The sequence below is a fragment of the Malania oleifera genome, chromosome 10, assembly GCF_029873635.1.
Source record: "Malania oleifera isolate guangnan ecotype guangnan chromosome 10, ASM2987363v1, whole genome shotgun sequence".
Lineage (NCBI taxonomy): Eukaryota > Viridiplantae > Streptophyta > Magnoliopsida > Santalales > Ximeniaceae > Malania > Malania oleifera.
Genome location: NC_080426.1, coordinates 3,231,088 through 3,248,891, shown reverse-complemented (window position 1 = coordinate 3,248,891; position 17,804 = coordinate 3,231,088). Strand labels below are relative to the sequence as shown.

The window sequence follows — 17,804 nt, the reverse complement described above, 5'->3', positions numbered from 1 at the left end:
GATATTTCTCTTTCATCACCTGCTTTAGCATCTGATTTGCATCCTACTTCATCTACGTCTGGTTCAGTTCTACATTCAAACCATACTTTAGCTTTCCTTCCTTAAGTTGATCCTCCTAGAAGATCAGTTTGTCTAAGACATCCCCCTACATCTCTTCAATCTTATCACTGTCAGCAGGCTATGTTACATTCTCCTGGTTTTTCTTCTTCATAGGATGCTGGGTTTTCTTTTCAGAATACTTATCATCCTCTTCATTCTTATCTTTCTTATGAAAAATTATCTGATTCTCATAAGCATTTTGTCCTAACCACTTCCATTCTTTTTTAGCCAAAGACTTTTTCTCAAGCTATTTCTTATCCTAAATGGAGGACTGCTATGCAAAAGGAAATTTTAGCCTTGGAATAGAATCATACATGAGACTTAGTTTCTTTGCCTGCTAGAAAACATCATGTTGGCTACAAATGGGTTTATAAACTGAAGTTAAATTCAGACGACAGTGTTGAAAGATGTAAGGCTTACCTGGTTGCCAAAGGGTACACTCAATTGGAGGGTTTTGATTATCATGAGACTTTTAAAAATGTAGCTAAGCTTACAACAGTTCGTCTTTTTCAATCCATTGTTGCTGTCAAGAACTACCAAATTATTCAAATGGATGTGAATAATGCTTTTCTACATGGTGATCTTCATGAAGAGGTTTATATGACATTGCCACCTGGTTTTGACGGCCAGGGGGAGACTAATATGGTTTGTAAGCTTAGAAAGTCCTTGTATGGTTTAAAACAAGTCTCACGACAATGGTTTGCAAAATTCTCTACTACTTTAACAGTTGCTGGTTTTACTCAATCAAAATCAGATTATTCCTTTTCCCTAAGGTTGAAGGAGCATCTATCATCATCCTTTTAGTCTATGTTGATGATATTTTAATTGTTAGCAATGATATTAATGTTATGGATTTTTTGAAGAATTATTTGAATACTCATTTAAAGCTAAAAGTTTTAGGTCCTTTGAAATATTTCTTGGGACTTGAAGCTACTATGTAATAATCCAGAAAAAAAAATAATTAATTAAAATAATTAATTAATTATTTGGTTAAACACTATTAAATTAATGTATTAAATAAACAAATAAAAAGAAATAGTATGAAAAAAAAGTAATTATTAATTAATTAATGAATTAAGTAAACCTTATTAAATTAAATAAACAAATAAAAATAAATAGTAAAAAAAAAATGGAATAAAGATATATATAAGCTAATGTATATATATGTATATAAAAGTTAAAGTATAAGTTAATGTATAAATATATATATAGTTAAAGTAAGTAAGTAAAAAATAAATAAATAAATAAAAGAAGAAGAAAGAAACCTGAATTCAGAGACCTGCGTCTCTTTCTCTCTCTCTAAACTTACTTCTTCTTTCAGTTCGTCTCTCTCCACTCCTCCGTCTCCGTCTCTCTTTCTCCCCTCATTTTTCGATGAATATTCAACCAATCAAAAAACAGAAGGTGCCGTTGGGTTCCTAGCTCCGCCACTGATAATTCCACTGGAGCAGATTTGTCGTGGGAACGGCTTAGGCACTACTCTTGGGGAAAGGTAATTTTTCCCCAATTTCTCAATTTCTGGTTAAATCTACTGTTGAATCGACGATCAAGCACCACCACGGGGTCCTAATTGTCGTTGTCGTCATTTTAACATAGGTAATTTTTCAATTGGGGTTTTCTAGGCCCTACTCCAAAGCGAGAGTGGGATTTAAAAATTTTGGCAATTTGGCTAAATTTAAGAGTATACTTATATATTTAGGAATTATGACCTTAGGAAATATTTAAATAACATTTTATTCAAGAATAATTTATTGGAACTAGGAATTTAATTACAGGGTCCGGGTGAGCACCGCAGGTATTTTTTGGAGTCCCTGTTGGCGTAGTTCAAGAAACCAGGTAAGAGGAAAATATATATTAAATTAGAATTTTTATGAATTGAATGAAAAAATAAATTGTGTTATATGTACGTGTATATGTTTCAGTATGGGTAAAATGCCAACTGTTTAAATTATATTTTTTTTCGAGTTTAGGGTTGTTTATTAGATATGTATATGCGAAAATAAACTTATGAAAGTGGAAAAATATTTTCAGAATATTTATGTAAGGCATGAAAGGTATTTTTAGTATATAAACATTAAATGTTGGTTGGCTTATTTTACAGGCAATATATGAATTTTACTGTTAAATTGTGTGGCATGAGAATCTATGCAAATATATGTTAAATGTATAAGATGCAGGCTAAGTAAGTAAAACAGTGAGAATAAAATATGATATGGACAATGTTGCCTATGTATGTTAAATGCAACCATGTAGATGTAAGACAGCTGAAAGAGAGTCATGTTAGCAGATCTAGCATACTTCTGTGTAGACTAACTGATGACAGCTAAAAGGAGCTGTGTTAGCAGATTTAGCACGTTTCTACGTAGACTAATTGATGATGGCTAAAGACCAGCTGTAGTACGAAGTAATGAAATGAAATGTTATGCAATGAAATGACTGATGAAATGGCAATGAAATGAAATAACAAAGGCAAATGGTGTAAATGGGGAAAAAGTCACTTAAAGTGAAACGAAATGTAAAGTTAAGTTATGAACAGGAATGAATGTGCATGAATGTATAATGACAGAACAGAATGATGTATTATGATATTAGAAGTACGTATGTACGTAGAACATGTTATGATTGGGCGACGCGTACCTTTCACCTGAGGGCTTGCTGAGTAAGGCGAGTGCACTAGTAGCTACAGATGTGGCAGTAGCCACATAACGTACTAAGGCAGAGGGAACTTACTTGTATAGGCGGGTAGAATTCCCTATCCTTGGGGCCTTTGTCGGTAAACTATTGTTGAATGCGTGAGTACGAGATTAATTTAACACTTGAGGGCTTACTGAGTAAGGTGAGTGCCCTGGTATGCTTTAACTGCGCCCTTTGGATTGCCTAGGTATTAGAGCAGAGGGGTGCTACTTGTATGGGCGGGTAATCACCCATATCCTCGGGTAATCTCGTGGGTTAAACATTTGCATGTGTTTGATTAGGTTCAGGGAATGATTTCAGAAATTATGTTAACGATTTTCAAATGTTAAATAATATGTCATATATAAACTCATGTTTGCCACACACTGTTTTAATATATTGTTTCTTCCCTTACTGAGATGTGTCTCACCAGAATATGAAATTATCTTTTTCAGGATTTCCTCGAGATCGAGGTTAGAAAATTCGAGATTTTATAGCATTTTTGGTAAATAGAAAGAGAAAATCGTATATTTTTATGTTAATTTTGATGTGTATATTTCATGTTTTATAATTTATGTTTTAAGTTTTATAAGATATGGATGGTTGTAAAACATACTGGTATTAGTGGATTATGTTTTGGAGACATGTATATATTTGAATATTGGTGGATGATTAATTTATTATGGTTGGTAGTTAGAATTAGTAAACTCTGGTATTATGTTACGTGGAGACTATGGTTATATTTCCGCTACATATATTATGGATTATGAATTATTAGGGATTATATCAGGTATAACGCGCCAGACCCGGGTTTAGGGGTTCGGGGCGTTACATGCTAGGTCTTCTAAAGGAATTCACTTGTGTCAAAGGAAGTATTCATTAGAAATTATTGAGGATTGTGGCTTGCTTGGCTGTAAACCAACTAATACACCAATGATTCAGAATTTGTCTCTCAATTCTAGTGATGGTGATGAACTAGAAGATCCTTCTCAATATAAACGGTTAGTTGGAAAGTTGATATACTTGACTATAACAAGGCCAGACATTACTTTTGTTGTTCAAAGGCTAAGTCAATTTATGAATAAACCTAGAACACCTCATATGGCTGCAGCTCATAGGGTAGTACAATATATCAAAAGTACGGTGGGATTGGGTTTGTTTTTCTCTGCTGTTTCAGATAGTTTTCAGTTAAAAATTTATACAGATTCAGATTGGGCAGCTTGTCCTGATACTAGGAGATCTGTTACTAGTTTTGCTATTTTTCTAGGTGATAATTTGATTAGTTGGAAGTCCAAGAAACAACATACCATTTCTAGATCTTCAGCTGAATCAGAATATAGAGCTATGGCAGTGGCTGTTTGTAAAGTTATTTGGTTGAAAAATTTACTTTCAGATTTTGGTATTACATCTCATCATTCGGCTTTGATGTATTGCGATAGTCAAGCTGCGATTCATATTTCTTCCAATTCGGTATATCATGAAAGAACTAAACATATCAAATTGGATTGTCACATTGTAAGGGAGAAATTACAAGAGGGAGTTATCAAGCTATTTCATGTAAAAACAAATGATCAGATCGTAGATACTATAACCACGGCCCTTGGGTTGTATCAATTTAATCATTTTATTGGTAAGATGAGACTAATGAATATATATAGTCCATCTTGAGGGGGAGTAATAAGTTTTTTGTTTTATTTTTCTGTTATATTAGTTTGTATTTAGTGTCAGTAGAATTACGATTTTGCCCCTAGATGTTTGTATATATACCCACCTGTACTATTTACTGAAATATACGAATGAAAATTATTTTTTTTCATTTCTTGATAGTGGGACCTTGTTGATAATCTGTGTTTGCTGTGTAGAGCTGGGGATGAAATTGTGGAGCACTTATTTTTTAATTGTAGATTTTCTAAGTCTGTTTGGAGCCTTGTTCGAAGATGGTTGGGGATGAATAAACTAATGTATACCTTGAAAGCTACTATTAAATGGTTGCATAAAGGAGTTAAAGCCACTGGTGCACAAGCTGTGGTCAAGAGAGTGAGTTTGGCTGCAACAGTGTACTTCATTTGGCTATCCAGAAACAAAATGAGATTTGAAGGGGAGACTCCATCACCTGAAGGTGTTTTTAGGGTAGATTTCCTATGTTTTCTTAGGATTGGGATTTGGTTAATTGCTTGTAGATGCTTGTTTTTGAGTTTTTTTATGGGTTGTGGTCTTGATGGGCTGTGTTTTGTTAAGCCTTCTATTTCATATGTTTTTTTGAGTTGTTATTTTGCCTTGACACCTAGATATCCTTTTTTATCTATAAAATTTACATTTACTAATCAAGAAAAAAAAAAAAAAAGATTAAGAATGCATTTGGATGGAGGATTTTCAAAAGGAATGGGAAAACTCATTTCTCATTATATTTTTCTTTTATATTAGAAATTATTAAAAATAAAAAATTATTTTAATATGATTAAAAATATATATAAAAAAAATCATTTTATAATGACTTATTCATAAAGTGGGGCATCACAAGAATAAAGTTGTAGCTTCACACAAGACAATCTTAGGCCTGCTTAATAATTCAATTATCAATCTCACAATCAAATCAAGACGACAGCTCCTTTTCTTCCACTGCGATGCGTCTTCGAAGTTGGAATCCTCCCCTGTTTTGTTGGATTGAAACTCCTTAGAAGCTGCGCACGAGAAATTCTCCCTAAGATATTGGCGCTGGCGGGGGGAAATCTTCGCAGTTTGCGCCAAAATCACAAACTCGATTCTTATCGGCTAATCGTAACGGAATCAATGGAGGATGATTTTTATGCTTTTATGCCCATTCCGCAATTGGCGGACACACGAAGTTCACCCAGGCAATTCATCGAACAGGTGGAGACAAAAGAATAGGTTAAAAATCTCAACCCTCTCTTCCTTTCCCCTTATTGATCAATAACAAAATTGCAGAAATGGGGTTCCGAAACTAGAAATTTGAATTCTAAAGCAAAAGCCAGAGTCGATCAAACCCAAAAAAACAACAGCAGCAAGCAATCGATAACAAAAACAAAAAGTTCTTATAAAATTCAAGCAATAACAAATTGGCTCGATTCTTTTTCTTTACGGGAATTTACAGAACTCATACACACAAAATAGACAGCACTCGGAATAAATTAATCCCAGAAAATTCAAAATATATCGCGCTAGGGTCGCTAGCTGCTGCTTATGAGCTGGACAATTCTGCTGGGGTTCGGGGAACGGCCGAATCGGGAGGCTCGGCGGCTCGGAGCGAAGATCGGCAGAGCGGGCAACTCGGCTGGGTCTTGAGCCACCTGTCGACGCACTCGCAATGGTAGGAGTGGCAACATTCGGGCAAAACCTTAACTTTGTCGCCGTCCTGATACGTACTGAGACATATACAGCACTCAGCAATTTCCCCCGTCCGTGCGGGCTTGGTTGGAGACGATCCGTGCAAAATTATCGGCAAACCATCGATGGCGGCGGGATCGAGTCCGCGCACCGGGAGCGGCGGGACGGAAACCCCACCGCCGGCGGGGAGGCGCCGGAAGCGGCAGACCTTCCGGGCGTAGAGGAAGAGGAGCATAACGAGGAGGATGACAGAGAAGAAGATGACGACGAGGAACAGAGTTCGGCCCCGGATTTGGAAGTTGCGGTCGTCGAACTCGTTGTAGCGCCAGTGGAATGGTTGGGAGTCTTGGGACGCCATGGGGATCGGCTCAGTGGTACGCGGCGGTGGCGGACGAAGGCGGAGATGGGGCGGAGGGCGGTGACCGGTTAGTGATGATGGGCGATGGGTGGGACATGCTTGTGTTTGCAACTTGCGAGAGAAGATGGTCAAGCTTTTTCACGGGGAGGGGAGGGGAGGGGAGGGGGAGTGTCAGTGGCAGAGTAAATACCAAATGATTCAGCGAGAATGGGGCAGGGTGCGTTGGTCGAATATTTGGTGGTGTAATAAATGAAAAATAAATGTGATTGATACGACTGGTTCGGAGGCTTATCTAACCCACACACGTGTCCTGCCCGGCTTTCACGCTCGTTTATTGTCTTTCTTGTTGTTATCGTTGTTGCTGCTGCTGTAGTATCTGTTTTTATTACGGCAAGTAATTTGACACTTTAAAAATATAACCTATGATTTATATCTATTATTATCATCTTAAATTAGTCACTTTTTAATATGAATCATTATTTTTATAATCATTCAATATAAGAGGTAAACCTATTTTGGGCATGCCTATAATATGACCTAAATGTGACAAACTTGATCGTCATAGACTTTTCTTTTATATGACCTATAAATGATAAATCTGTTTTGAGTAAGTTTGTTTTTTTACGTGATTTACACATGATAGAGTTACCTATATAAGATCTGTTATTTATTTTTATGATGAGCTCAATTATTAGCAGGTGTCTCCATCTATGCCTAATGAGGTAAATCATGTTGGAGGAGGACTTCAATTAAGGTTAGCTTTTCTATTTTCTTACTTTTAGTTATTATTATTATTATTATTATTTTGGATAAATTCAATTCCATGGACAAAAATTTTGAAGAGACATCTCTTCATTGGTTGACAGGTGCCTTATTTTACCATGTTATCTTTTATTTCATTCCTCATTTGTCACTTTGCTATTACAAATTTATTTTCTCCTTATGGGAGATTTCTTCCCCAATCAACTTTTAACCATCATTATTTCCACCTCTTATATGTACGTGTTCTCTCTTTCTTTCAACCGTTTTTTTATTTTTTATTTTTATTTTTTTGGTTAGATAAGAGTTACGAAGCAACTAGGAGATGGTCAACTAAGTTAGAGTTCGTCTAAGGTCAAGTTTTACTACCTCGAAGTGTACCAAGCTCTTCTCATGTGGTAAGAGGCTGAGATGATTTGAGCTCTACCAACCTACCTTCCTTTTCTTTTCACGAAGCCATTAGGTCTCGTAATCAACTATATATATTAACACTCATCCTCCATTATATATATATATATATATATATATATATATATATATATATTCAATTTGGGACAAGCCTATAAATGGAATTCTAAATATGTTATAGGACAAGAAGCATGGGCAATTAGACTTGTGTGTATTTGAAGACAGGTCTTGAATCAATGAGATGGTTTCTCTTTTGTGACCAATTGGTCATATGTTCGTGTCCAAGCAAATAGAATCTCTACATAAAAGTAGAGGTTAAACCTCACAAAGTGAATTGGGTCAAGTAATTCATAGTGAATTGACAAATTATCAAGTTAGAAAATAACGACTAATATCCAACTCAATTAATTGACAGATTTAATCCCTTAACTTGGTAGTTGTTGACGCGCAGCGATTTTAATTTTCTGATCAAAAAAATAAATTACACAAAGAACATTCAAAAAAAAAATGTAGACAAGAAATTTTACGTGGTTCAGCAAAATTGCCTACGTCCACGAGCGTGCATCTAGAGAAAAATCCACTATGAAACGATGGCAGTACAAAATCTGATCAGACTCTCCCCGATCCTAGATCCCCCTATACACCCCTTCACCTTAAACGTGTGAAGAAAAATTCTTCCTAGAGAGAAAGCCCCCTTTAGCTCTCCTTGCACAAAATAACAAGCAATACTCTCTTTTTTCCATGACTTACAAACACATATATGACACCACACAACTATTGGATTTAGAGACGATCCAACGACTGTGATAAAAGTCACAATATATAAATAAATAAAAACATATTCTTTTAACAATCTCCATCTTGGCTTTAAATCACAGTCAAGCACAACATTCCATCCCCATGCTCTGGCATGCTTTGTCAATAATCAACAAGAGACTACATTAACTAAGTCCAAATAGCACTTGAACTTAGCTAATGTAACAGGCTTCGTGAGCATATCTACATCATTTCCATTTGTGTGGATCTTCAATAATTGGAACTTACCACTTTCAACCCAATTTCTAATTGCATGGTACCGCACATCAATATGCTTCGTGCGAGAGTGGTAGACCTGATTCCTTACCAAGTGGATCGCACTCTGACTATCACAGAAAACATGTAACCTATCTTGTATAACACCAAGTTCCTGAATCATTCTAGTTAACCACAAAGCCTCCTTACCTACCTCTACAAAAGTTATGAATTCAAATTTTGTAGTAGACAAAGCTATAGTAGGTTGCAGCATAGCCTTCCAACTAATGCAACCACCAGCCATGGAAAAAATGAAGCCAGAAGTAGACCTCCCCTTATCCAAATCACCTGCATAATTGGAGTCCACATAACCCTGAACATTACAATCATCAGTACTTTCAAACAAGATATTATAATCAGAAGTGCCACACAAATATTTGAAAATCCATTTTACCGCATTCCGATGCATTCTACCTGGATTAGACACATATTTGCTTACCAAACTCACTGCATATGACAAGTCTGGTCTACTACATACCATAGCATACATCAGACTCCCGACTACATTGGTATAAGGCACACCAACCATATCCAACTTATCCTCATCTATAGAAGGACACAGTTTAGCAGACAACTGAAAATGAGCAGTTAGAGGTGTACTTACCGGTTTAGCCTTATCCATATTAAACCTTTCCAACACATTCTCAATATACTTACCCTGTGACAACCACAACTTCTTCTGTTGTCTGTCCCTCCTGATTTCCATGCCAAGGATATTTTTAGCTGCACCAAGATCCTTCATCTCAAACTCATCCTGTAACTTTCAACACATTCAACTCATCAGTACTATTAGAGGCAATCAACATGCCATCTGCATATTGTAGTGACCCGAAGAATTATAGTATTTAAATAATAATGAGGGAGAAAAATGGAAACAGAAACAGAAGGAGACATTAGGCTTCGTCGATGACATTGCATTTTTGCGGTAATAATAATTTCAAGAATTTTTAGGGATTCGTTGATGAAGGTCTTAAGGATCTCGTCGACGAGGTTCCGTCTCATCGACGAGAAAATACCGAGCAACGGATTTGGGTTACTCTAAATTTCATCGACAAAGGGTAAGGTTCATTGACGAATTTACTGAAGGACTCTTCGACGAGGTGACGTGTCTCATCGATGAATCTAGCCCTATAAATAGTGCAAATTTTGATTTTTTAACAAATTTCAGTGCTCTCTCTCTCTCTCTCTCTCTCTCTCTCTCTCTCTCTCTCTCTCTCTCTCTCTCTCTCTTTCTTTCTCCTACGGTCTCTCTCCCTTCTCTCTTCAATTTCAGCCCCGCTAGTCGCCAGACCGACGATCCGAAGCCACCATGACGCTCCTGGCAAAGTTCTTTGTAAGTCTGCCATAGCAGATTGTTGGTGAAACAAAGTTGAATTTCATCCCAAATTCAGGGTAAGGCCTTTTAGTCTATTTTTGGCCTTATGACCGTTATAGGAAATAATGTCGGTGAAAAAATACTGATATTCTATTCTAGAAAATGTTATTTTCAGGGTGTTGTGTAGGAGGCCCTGCAGGTGTTAGGTCAGTATACCATAGGGGCTTTTTAGTAGTTAGGTAAGGGAAATATGCTATGCTGGGTAATTTTAAAATAATATACAGTTTATTAAATTATGAATATTATGTATTAAAGTATGGTGTGACTTGAGAATATGAATATAGTACCTAGATATGTTTTACGAATTTCAGTACCATGATTATATGAATTTTAGTACCATGATTATACGAATCTCAGTACCATGATTATACAAATTTCAGTACTGATTATGCAGTTTTCAGTGTTATGATTATACAGTTCTTAATACTATGACATATGGATTACAGTTACAATTTATTCAGTATCATGGTTATTACGGTTATTTCATAATCATGGTAAATTAGATAGTTGTATATAGAGATGTATTATATAGTATCAGACCCTATTAGTCCATACAGCAGAGCACGGTATCGTAGCTACCGATATTTATGTTATGAGTGCAACTACCTATTTAGATAATACGTGGTAGTAGGTTGATCACTTAGGCCCTTGACGTGGACAGGCTCCCCATCAGATATGGGTTGAGGTGGGCGGATCAGACCGATGGAGTATAGTGATTTACCCTGGTCGGCCAACCAGTGTAGATCCTTCCTACGGGTCGCACAACCCTGCTATGAGGGGTTAAATCATGACACACAGTTATCCACAGGGAAATTTTTCAGTTACTATTACGTATATACAGATTTACAAAAACAAGGAATATACTTATGTTCACTAGAAGTATTTTGAATAGTAACCTATAACACTGTTATGTTAAGTAACATGGAAAGGGTGATGTATTTTATCATTTGTATTGTATTTACATATTTAGTTATATATTATTATATGAAAACAAAATTTCATAATATTGTAACTCATTTGCCACACACTAGTAATAACATATTTCGTCTTACTGAGCGTTGGCTCATCCCAGTGTTGAATCATTTTTCAAGTGATTCAGGTAGGCGAGCAGATCAGGCTGGCAAATAGAGGGGCTTCAGTGCTGCCTTGTCAGTAGATAGTGAGTATGTTTGTGAAAGATTTTTGTATATCCCAGCATAGTTAGGGGTATTTTGGGAAACAAATATATGTGTATATTTTGGGAAACATGTTAGTACTCTAGTATTGTATATATATATTTATATATGGTTATGCCTATGTGATTTTTGCTTCTCACTGTTCAGGCTAATGATTGGGTTTACCCTAGTATGGTATCAGAGCATGAAGAATATCATTATATAAAATAAAAAAAAATCATGGAGATTAAGCAAGTCGTTACACATATAGCATAAGGATCACATATACACCACTGTTAAGCAATCTGAAGTAAACACAATTGTCATAACTGCTTCTAAATAACTGCTTCTAACATACCCAATCCTCAACATATAAGAATCAAACCTCTTATACCATTGCCTAGGGGATTGCTTTAAACCATAAAGAGACCTATTCAACTTACATACTAGGTGCTCTTTACCTTGTTCCACAAATGTGATGACCCAAAAATATATATATATATATATATATATATATATATATATATATAATTAAAGCACAATAATAATAAAATAATAAAAATGGTCATTAAGTTAATATCAATACAGAAGTGTTTTTCTGTAAGATCCTTGATTCCATGTTTGATGTCTAAGAAAGACCTTATCTTAGCGAGTGCTCAGAAACCATTACGGCTCAATCGCTCCCTAGAGGTCGGCCTGGTCAAAATGGAATTTCATAAGATAAACAGGATAGACACTGTTTGTACACGTAAATAAGTACACAAAATAATATTTTGACTGACATAATTTGCAGAAATATATGATAAAATAATAATAATATAGGTATCATATGCGGGGCCCACATGAGTCCCGAAGCCGTGTGGAGGTTTGCACGAGTCTCGAAGTTATGTAGGGCTCATAAAATCGTATAAGGATTATTGGAGTTACGTAGGATCCGTTTAGGTCTCGAAGTGGTGTGGGGCCCACAAGACCATGTGGGGCCCATATGAGTTTTCAAAATTTAAATTTAATTCTTATTCAAAAATAAATAATAAAATAAATAAATACTAAAAATGGTTCAAAATTAATAACAATGATAATAATGATTAAGAAAAATAATAAAATAATAAAATAATTAACTAACTAATTGATTAATTAATTAGGTAAGTGATTAATTAAAAATTTATTTAATGGGAATGGTGGCAAGCACTCCCACATGGTCTCCATTCCCATCCCATACTCAACCCATACCTTGCCCATCCCTCGCCTATTCTTTAATTTTTAAAAATTATAATTTCACCAATCTCCCCACACTTTTATAAATTTCATTTATTCCCCAAAATTTTCCTATAAATAAGAAACTCTTAACCTTCATTTTTCACAACAATTTTCCAAGGAAGAGAAGCATTAGTGAGTGAAAGAAATTTTGTGGTGGAGAGAGAATTTTTGAGTAAGTTCTCAATCACCCACTCTTTCCGATCTCATTTCTTAGAAATAGTTACAGTATTCGTAAGGAAGAAGGTAAGTAAATTTTGATTATGTTAGTTTTTTTTTTTAATTTAAAATTTATACCCGAGTTTATTTTATAAGTAAATTTCAATTATGTTAATTAGTTCCACAAAATTACATTGAGTTTATTTTTACGCATATTTAACTATCCCAGTTCTATCTTTAATATACTTGCATCTATTTTGGGGTTAAAAAATGTTCTAATCCCCTCAGGTAAATTTTCAGCATTTCTTTCTATTCAAAAATAAAATTATATATATTTTTAACACAAAAATTGTGTGGCATGAGTTTATTTTTACGTTTCATTTTTTTATGAAAATATGAGTAAAGATGAGATTTTCACGATATTATTTTAAAATGCATAAATTATAATAAGATGATTTTAAAACCTCTTATGGCAACGAAAGTTCAAAGTTACAGATGCTCGGTACCGTAACTTAAAGTTTATATGGATCAGAGTGCACCCACACTGTTTACAGAGTGGTTATTTATATTAGTGGATTTCTCCTGAGTGCACACCTGGTTCCGAACCAAGACTTAATAAGGAAAATCTCACTTAAAGTTTACGTACGTTGATTTAGTTTGGTCGGCTAGCTAGCTAAGTATCTTCGGACCGCACAACCCTGTCGGAAATCAGGCTTACCAAGCATGCGGGTGGGGATTAGAAAAATAAAGATTGATTAGAAATATTAGTATGGTTTCAGATATTTATATTTGTGTAATTTTTCTTCTTTTGAAATAAATGATTGTAATATGGATAATTAGCGCTCTGGTTTAATAATAATTGAGTTTATTTGCTTCCGCTGTAAATCAATAGTAAAAAGTTAATATCCCAGACCCCTCGGGGTTGGGGTGTTACAACAAATCCCTCCGGTTGCTCCATAAAGATATTTTCCTCCAACTCACCTTGAAGGAAAGCTATCTTTACATCCATCTGTTCCAGGTCTAAATCATGTATGGCAACTAATGCTAACAAGGATCTAATAGAAGCATGTTTAACTATAGGAGAAAATATTTCATTATAATCTACATCTTCTTCCTATTTGTATCCTTTTGCTACTAACCTGACCTTATATTTTATCCCTTCTGATTCTGAAGTAGGTTCTTTCTTTCTGAAAACCCACTTACAACCAATCAGCTTCCTGTCCTTGGGCTTCTAAACCAACACCCAAGTGTTATTCTTATGAAGAGACTCCATCTCCTCAACCATGACTCCAAGCCAACTATCTCGTTCAGAACTCTGAACTGCTTCTTGAAAATCAAAAGGATCACCACTACTAGTAATCAGAGCAAATGCAACTAAGTCCTCAAACCCATACCTGACCGGAGGCTTAACATTCCTCCTTTCTCTGGCAGTGATTAGCCCTGTAGGCATATGTCTATCACCTGTCTGCGGAATTTCCTAAGGAACTATAGCCCGTCTCACTATATCTTGTGCAACAGAATCAACAACAGTAATCTGAGTATTACCCATACCTGAATTTTGAATACTATCCAACTCCACCTGAATAAGTACTCCAGCTGAATCAGACTCCACCTTCTTATCAACATTCTCCTTTAACATGGCTTCCTCATTGTAGACCACATCCCTGCTAATGACCACCTTCTGTGCTATAGGATCCCACAACTAGTATCCTTTCACTCCTTCTTGGAAACCAAGAAATATGCACTGTTTGGACTTAGAGTCCAACTTTGATTTGTCCTGTTCTTGCACATGCATATACGATGGACAACCAAATATTCTCAACACAGAGTAATCTACTGTCTTACCTGTCCATACCTCCTTTGGAACCTTTGCATCAATAGCTACATGAGGAGACCTGTTTACCAGGTAGCATGCCATACTCACTACTTCTACCCAGAATGACTTAGGCAGATTTGTGATGACTCAAAAATATATACACGATTAAAGCACAATAATAATAAAATAATAAAATGGTCATATCAATACATAAGTATTTTTCTGTAGGATCCTTGATTCTATGTTTGATGTCTAAGGAAGACCTTGTCTTAGTGAGTACTCAAATACCATTGCGACTCAGTCACTCCCTAGAGGTTGGTCTGGTCAAAATGGAATTTCATAGGATAAACAGGATAGACACTGTTTGTACACGTAAATAAGTACATATACATAAAATTGTGTTTTGACAGACATAATTTGTAGAAATACATAGTAAGATAATAATAATATAGGTATCATATGTGGGTCCTACAAGACTATATGGGGCCCACATGAGTCCTGAAGTCGTGTGAAATTCACATGAGTCCTGGAATTATATAGGGCTCATAAAACCGTATAAGGACTATTGGAGTTATGTAAGATCCACTTGGGTCTCGAAATTGTGTGGGACCTACAAGACCATGTGGGGCCACATGAGTTTTCGAAATTCAAATTTTATTTTTTAAAAAAATAAATAAATAAATAAATACTAAAACATAGTTTAAAAGTAATAATAATGATAATAGTAATGATAATAATTATTTAAAAAATAAAATAATAAAATAATTAATTAACTAATTAATTAATTAATTAAGTAATTAATTAAAAATTTATTTAATGGCAATGGTGGCAAGCACTCCCACATGGCCTCCATCCCCATCCCATACTCAACCCATACCTAGCCCATCCCATGCTCATTCTTTAATTTTAAAAAAAATTATAATTTTACCCCTTTCCCCACACTTTTACAAATTTCACTTCTTCCCCAAAATTTTCCTATAAATAGGAAGTTCTCAACCTTCATTTTTTACAAAAAATTTTAAAGGAAAAGAAGGATCAGTGAGTGAAAGAATTAGCGGTGGAGAGAGAATTTTTGAGTAAGTTCTCACTCACCCACTCTTTCCGATCTCATTTCTTAGAGATAGTTGTTAAGTTTGTAGCACAAGGTAAAAGAAGAGGTAAGTAAATTTGATTATATTAGGATTTTTATTTAAAATTTATACCCGAGTTTATTTGTAAGTAAATTTCGATTATATTAGTTAATTTCATAAAATTCTTCTGAGTTTATTTTTACGCATATTTAATTATACCAGTTTTATTTTTAATACACTTGCATTTATCTTTGGGTTAAAAAATGTTCTAATCCACTCGGGTAAATTTTCAGCAATTCTTTCTATTCAAAAGAAATTATATATATTTTTAACACAGAAATTGTGTGGCATAAGTTTATTTCTACGTTACATTTTTATGAAAATATGAGTAAAGATGAGATTTTCACGAGATCATTTTAAATTGCATAAATTATAATAAAATGGTTTTTAAAACTCCTTATGGCAAAGGAAGTTCAAAGTTACAGATACTCGGTACCGTAGCTCAAAGTTTAAACAGATCAGAGTGCACCCACACTGTTTACAGAGTGGTTATTTATGTTAGTGGATTTCTCCTGAGTGCACATCTGGTTCCGGACCAGGACTTAATAAGGAAGATCTCACTTAATATTTACGTACGTTGATTTAGTTTGGTCAGCCAGCTAGCTAAGTCCAATCTTCGGACCGCACAACCCAGTCATAGGGGTAAACATGACTTACGACAACAGGTCTAAGGGTGGTTTTTACAATATATGTTTATACACATTTAATTACGTGTACATAGTTATTAATGATTTGAAGGAAAAGTATAAGTTTATATGAAAATGACTATTCTTGTGCCTAAATGGCGATTTAAAGGAAACGTATAAGGAAAAGTATATGTATGTATATAATTAAATATATTTTTTTATAATTTTAAAGTTAAAAGTTTAATTTAACAGTCATAGTATATGGTTATTAAATTTTACTGTTATACTTGATGGTAAAAGTTTTATGCAGAAATTTTTAGATTTACATTTATTTTAGAAGCAGTTTTGAAGTTATAGTATTAAATATTATTTTACGAAATTTTTAAAAGCTCATTTTGACCTCACACTAATAATAATCTTATTTACGTACTGAGTGTCGTCTCACCCCAATCATATTTTTACATTTCAGATGACTCTGAAGGACATCGAAAATCAGGCATAGCAAGCATATGGGTGGGAATAGAATAGAAAAAAATGAAGCATGATTATAGATGTTAGTATGATGCCAGAAATTTAGATTTATGTAATTTTTCTTCTTTAGAAATAAATGATTGTAATATGGATAATTAGCGCTCTGGTTTAATAATAATTGAGTTTATTTACCTCCGCTGTAAATCAATGGTAAAAAGTAAATATCCCAAACCCTTCGGGGTTGGGGTATTACAAGATTAGCCTGAATCTTCATTTATCTTGCCCTCTCTAGTAATCTTCTGTTCATCCTTTCAGCCACCCCATTCTGTTGTGGCTCATGTGGAACTGTATAGTGCCTAATGAACCCCTTTTCCTTATAGAAGTCAATTAACTGGTTGTTTTGGTACTCTAGTCCATTGTTAGATCTCAGAAACTTTACCTATTTCCCTATTTGTTTCTCTACCTGAGTTTTCCATTCCCTAAACTTATTGAATACCTCACTTATGTGCTTCAGAAAATACACCCAGACTTTCCTAGAAAAATCATCAATAAAGGAGAAAAAATAAATAGCACCATTGTGAGACTGTACCTGTACTGGAACCCATACATCTGAATGAATGTATTCCAACACCTCCTTGCTCGTATGCTTTCCTATTCTGAAACTCACCCTGCGTTGTTTACCAAAAAAATAGTATTTACAGAACTTAAGCTTACAACAAGAATTACCTCCCAATAAGTTTCGCCTGTGCAGCTTCTACAAATCACGCCCACTCATGTGACCTAGCCTTATATGCCACGAAGTAGTATCATTTGTATTTGTATCTAAAGAGGTACTAGCTGCAGCTCCACCTGTCACTGTGCTACCCACCAGAGTGTACAAATTGTTCCTTAGATGCCCCTTCATTACTACTAGTGAACCTCTAGCCACTTTCAGCACACCATCCCTAACTAAAAAAAAGAAACCATTACTATCCAAAGAGCCTAAGGAAATCAGATTCTTTTTCATATTTGGAACATGCCTCACATCCTTGATGGTTCTAACCACACCATCAAACATCCTAATGCTGACCGTTCTAATACCAAGAATGCCAAGGAAGCATCATTAC

General features: G+C 35.0%; 1 protein-coding gene and 1 long non-coding RNA gene across 2 annotated transcripts; one reads left to right on the top strand and one right to left on the bottom strand.

Annotated features, from left to right (window-relative positions):
* The first annotated feature begins 5,362 nt into the window (after nt 1–5,362).
* On the top strand, nt 5,363–11,401 carry LOC131166374 (uncharacterized). Its single transcript, XR_009139810.1, has 3 exons — nt 5,363–5,661; nt 7,174–7,229; nt 11,188–11,401. It is a non-coding gene; the product is annotated as an uncharacterized LOC131166374 (long non-coding RNA).
* On the bottom strand, nt 5,807–6,733 carry LOC131166373 (RING-H2 finger protein ATL66). Its single transcript, XM_058124861.1, has one exon. It carries the CDS (start codon nt 6,473–6,475, stop codon nt 5,972–5,974), a length of 504 nt encoding a protein of 167 aa, XP_057980844.1. The 5' UTR covers nt 6,476–6,733; the 3' UTR covers nt 5,807–5,971.
* Nucleotides 11,402–17,804: the final 6,403 nt, after the last annotated feature.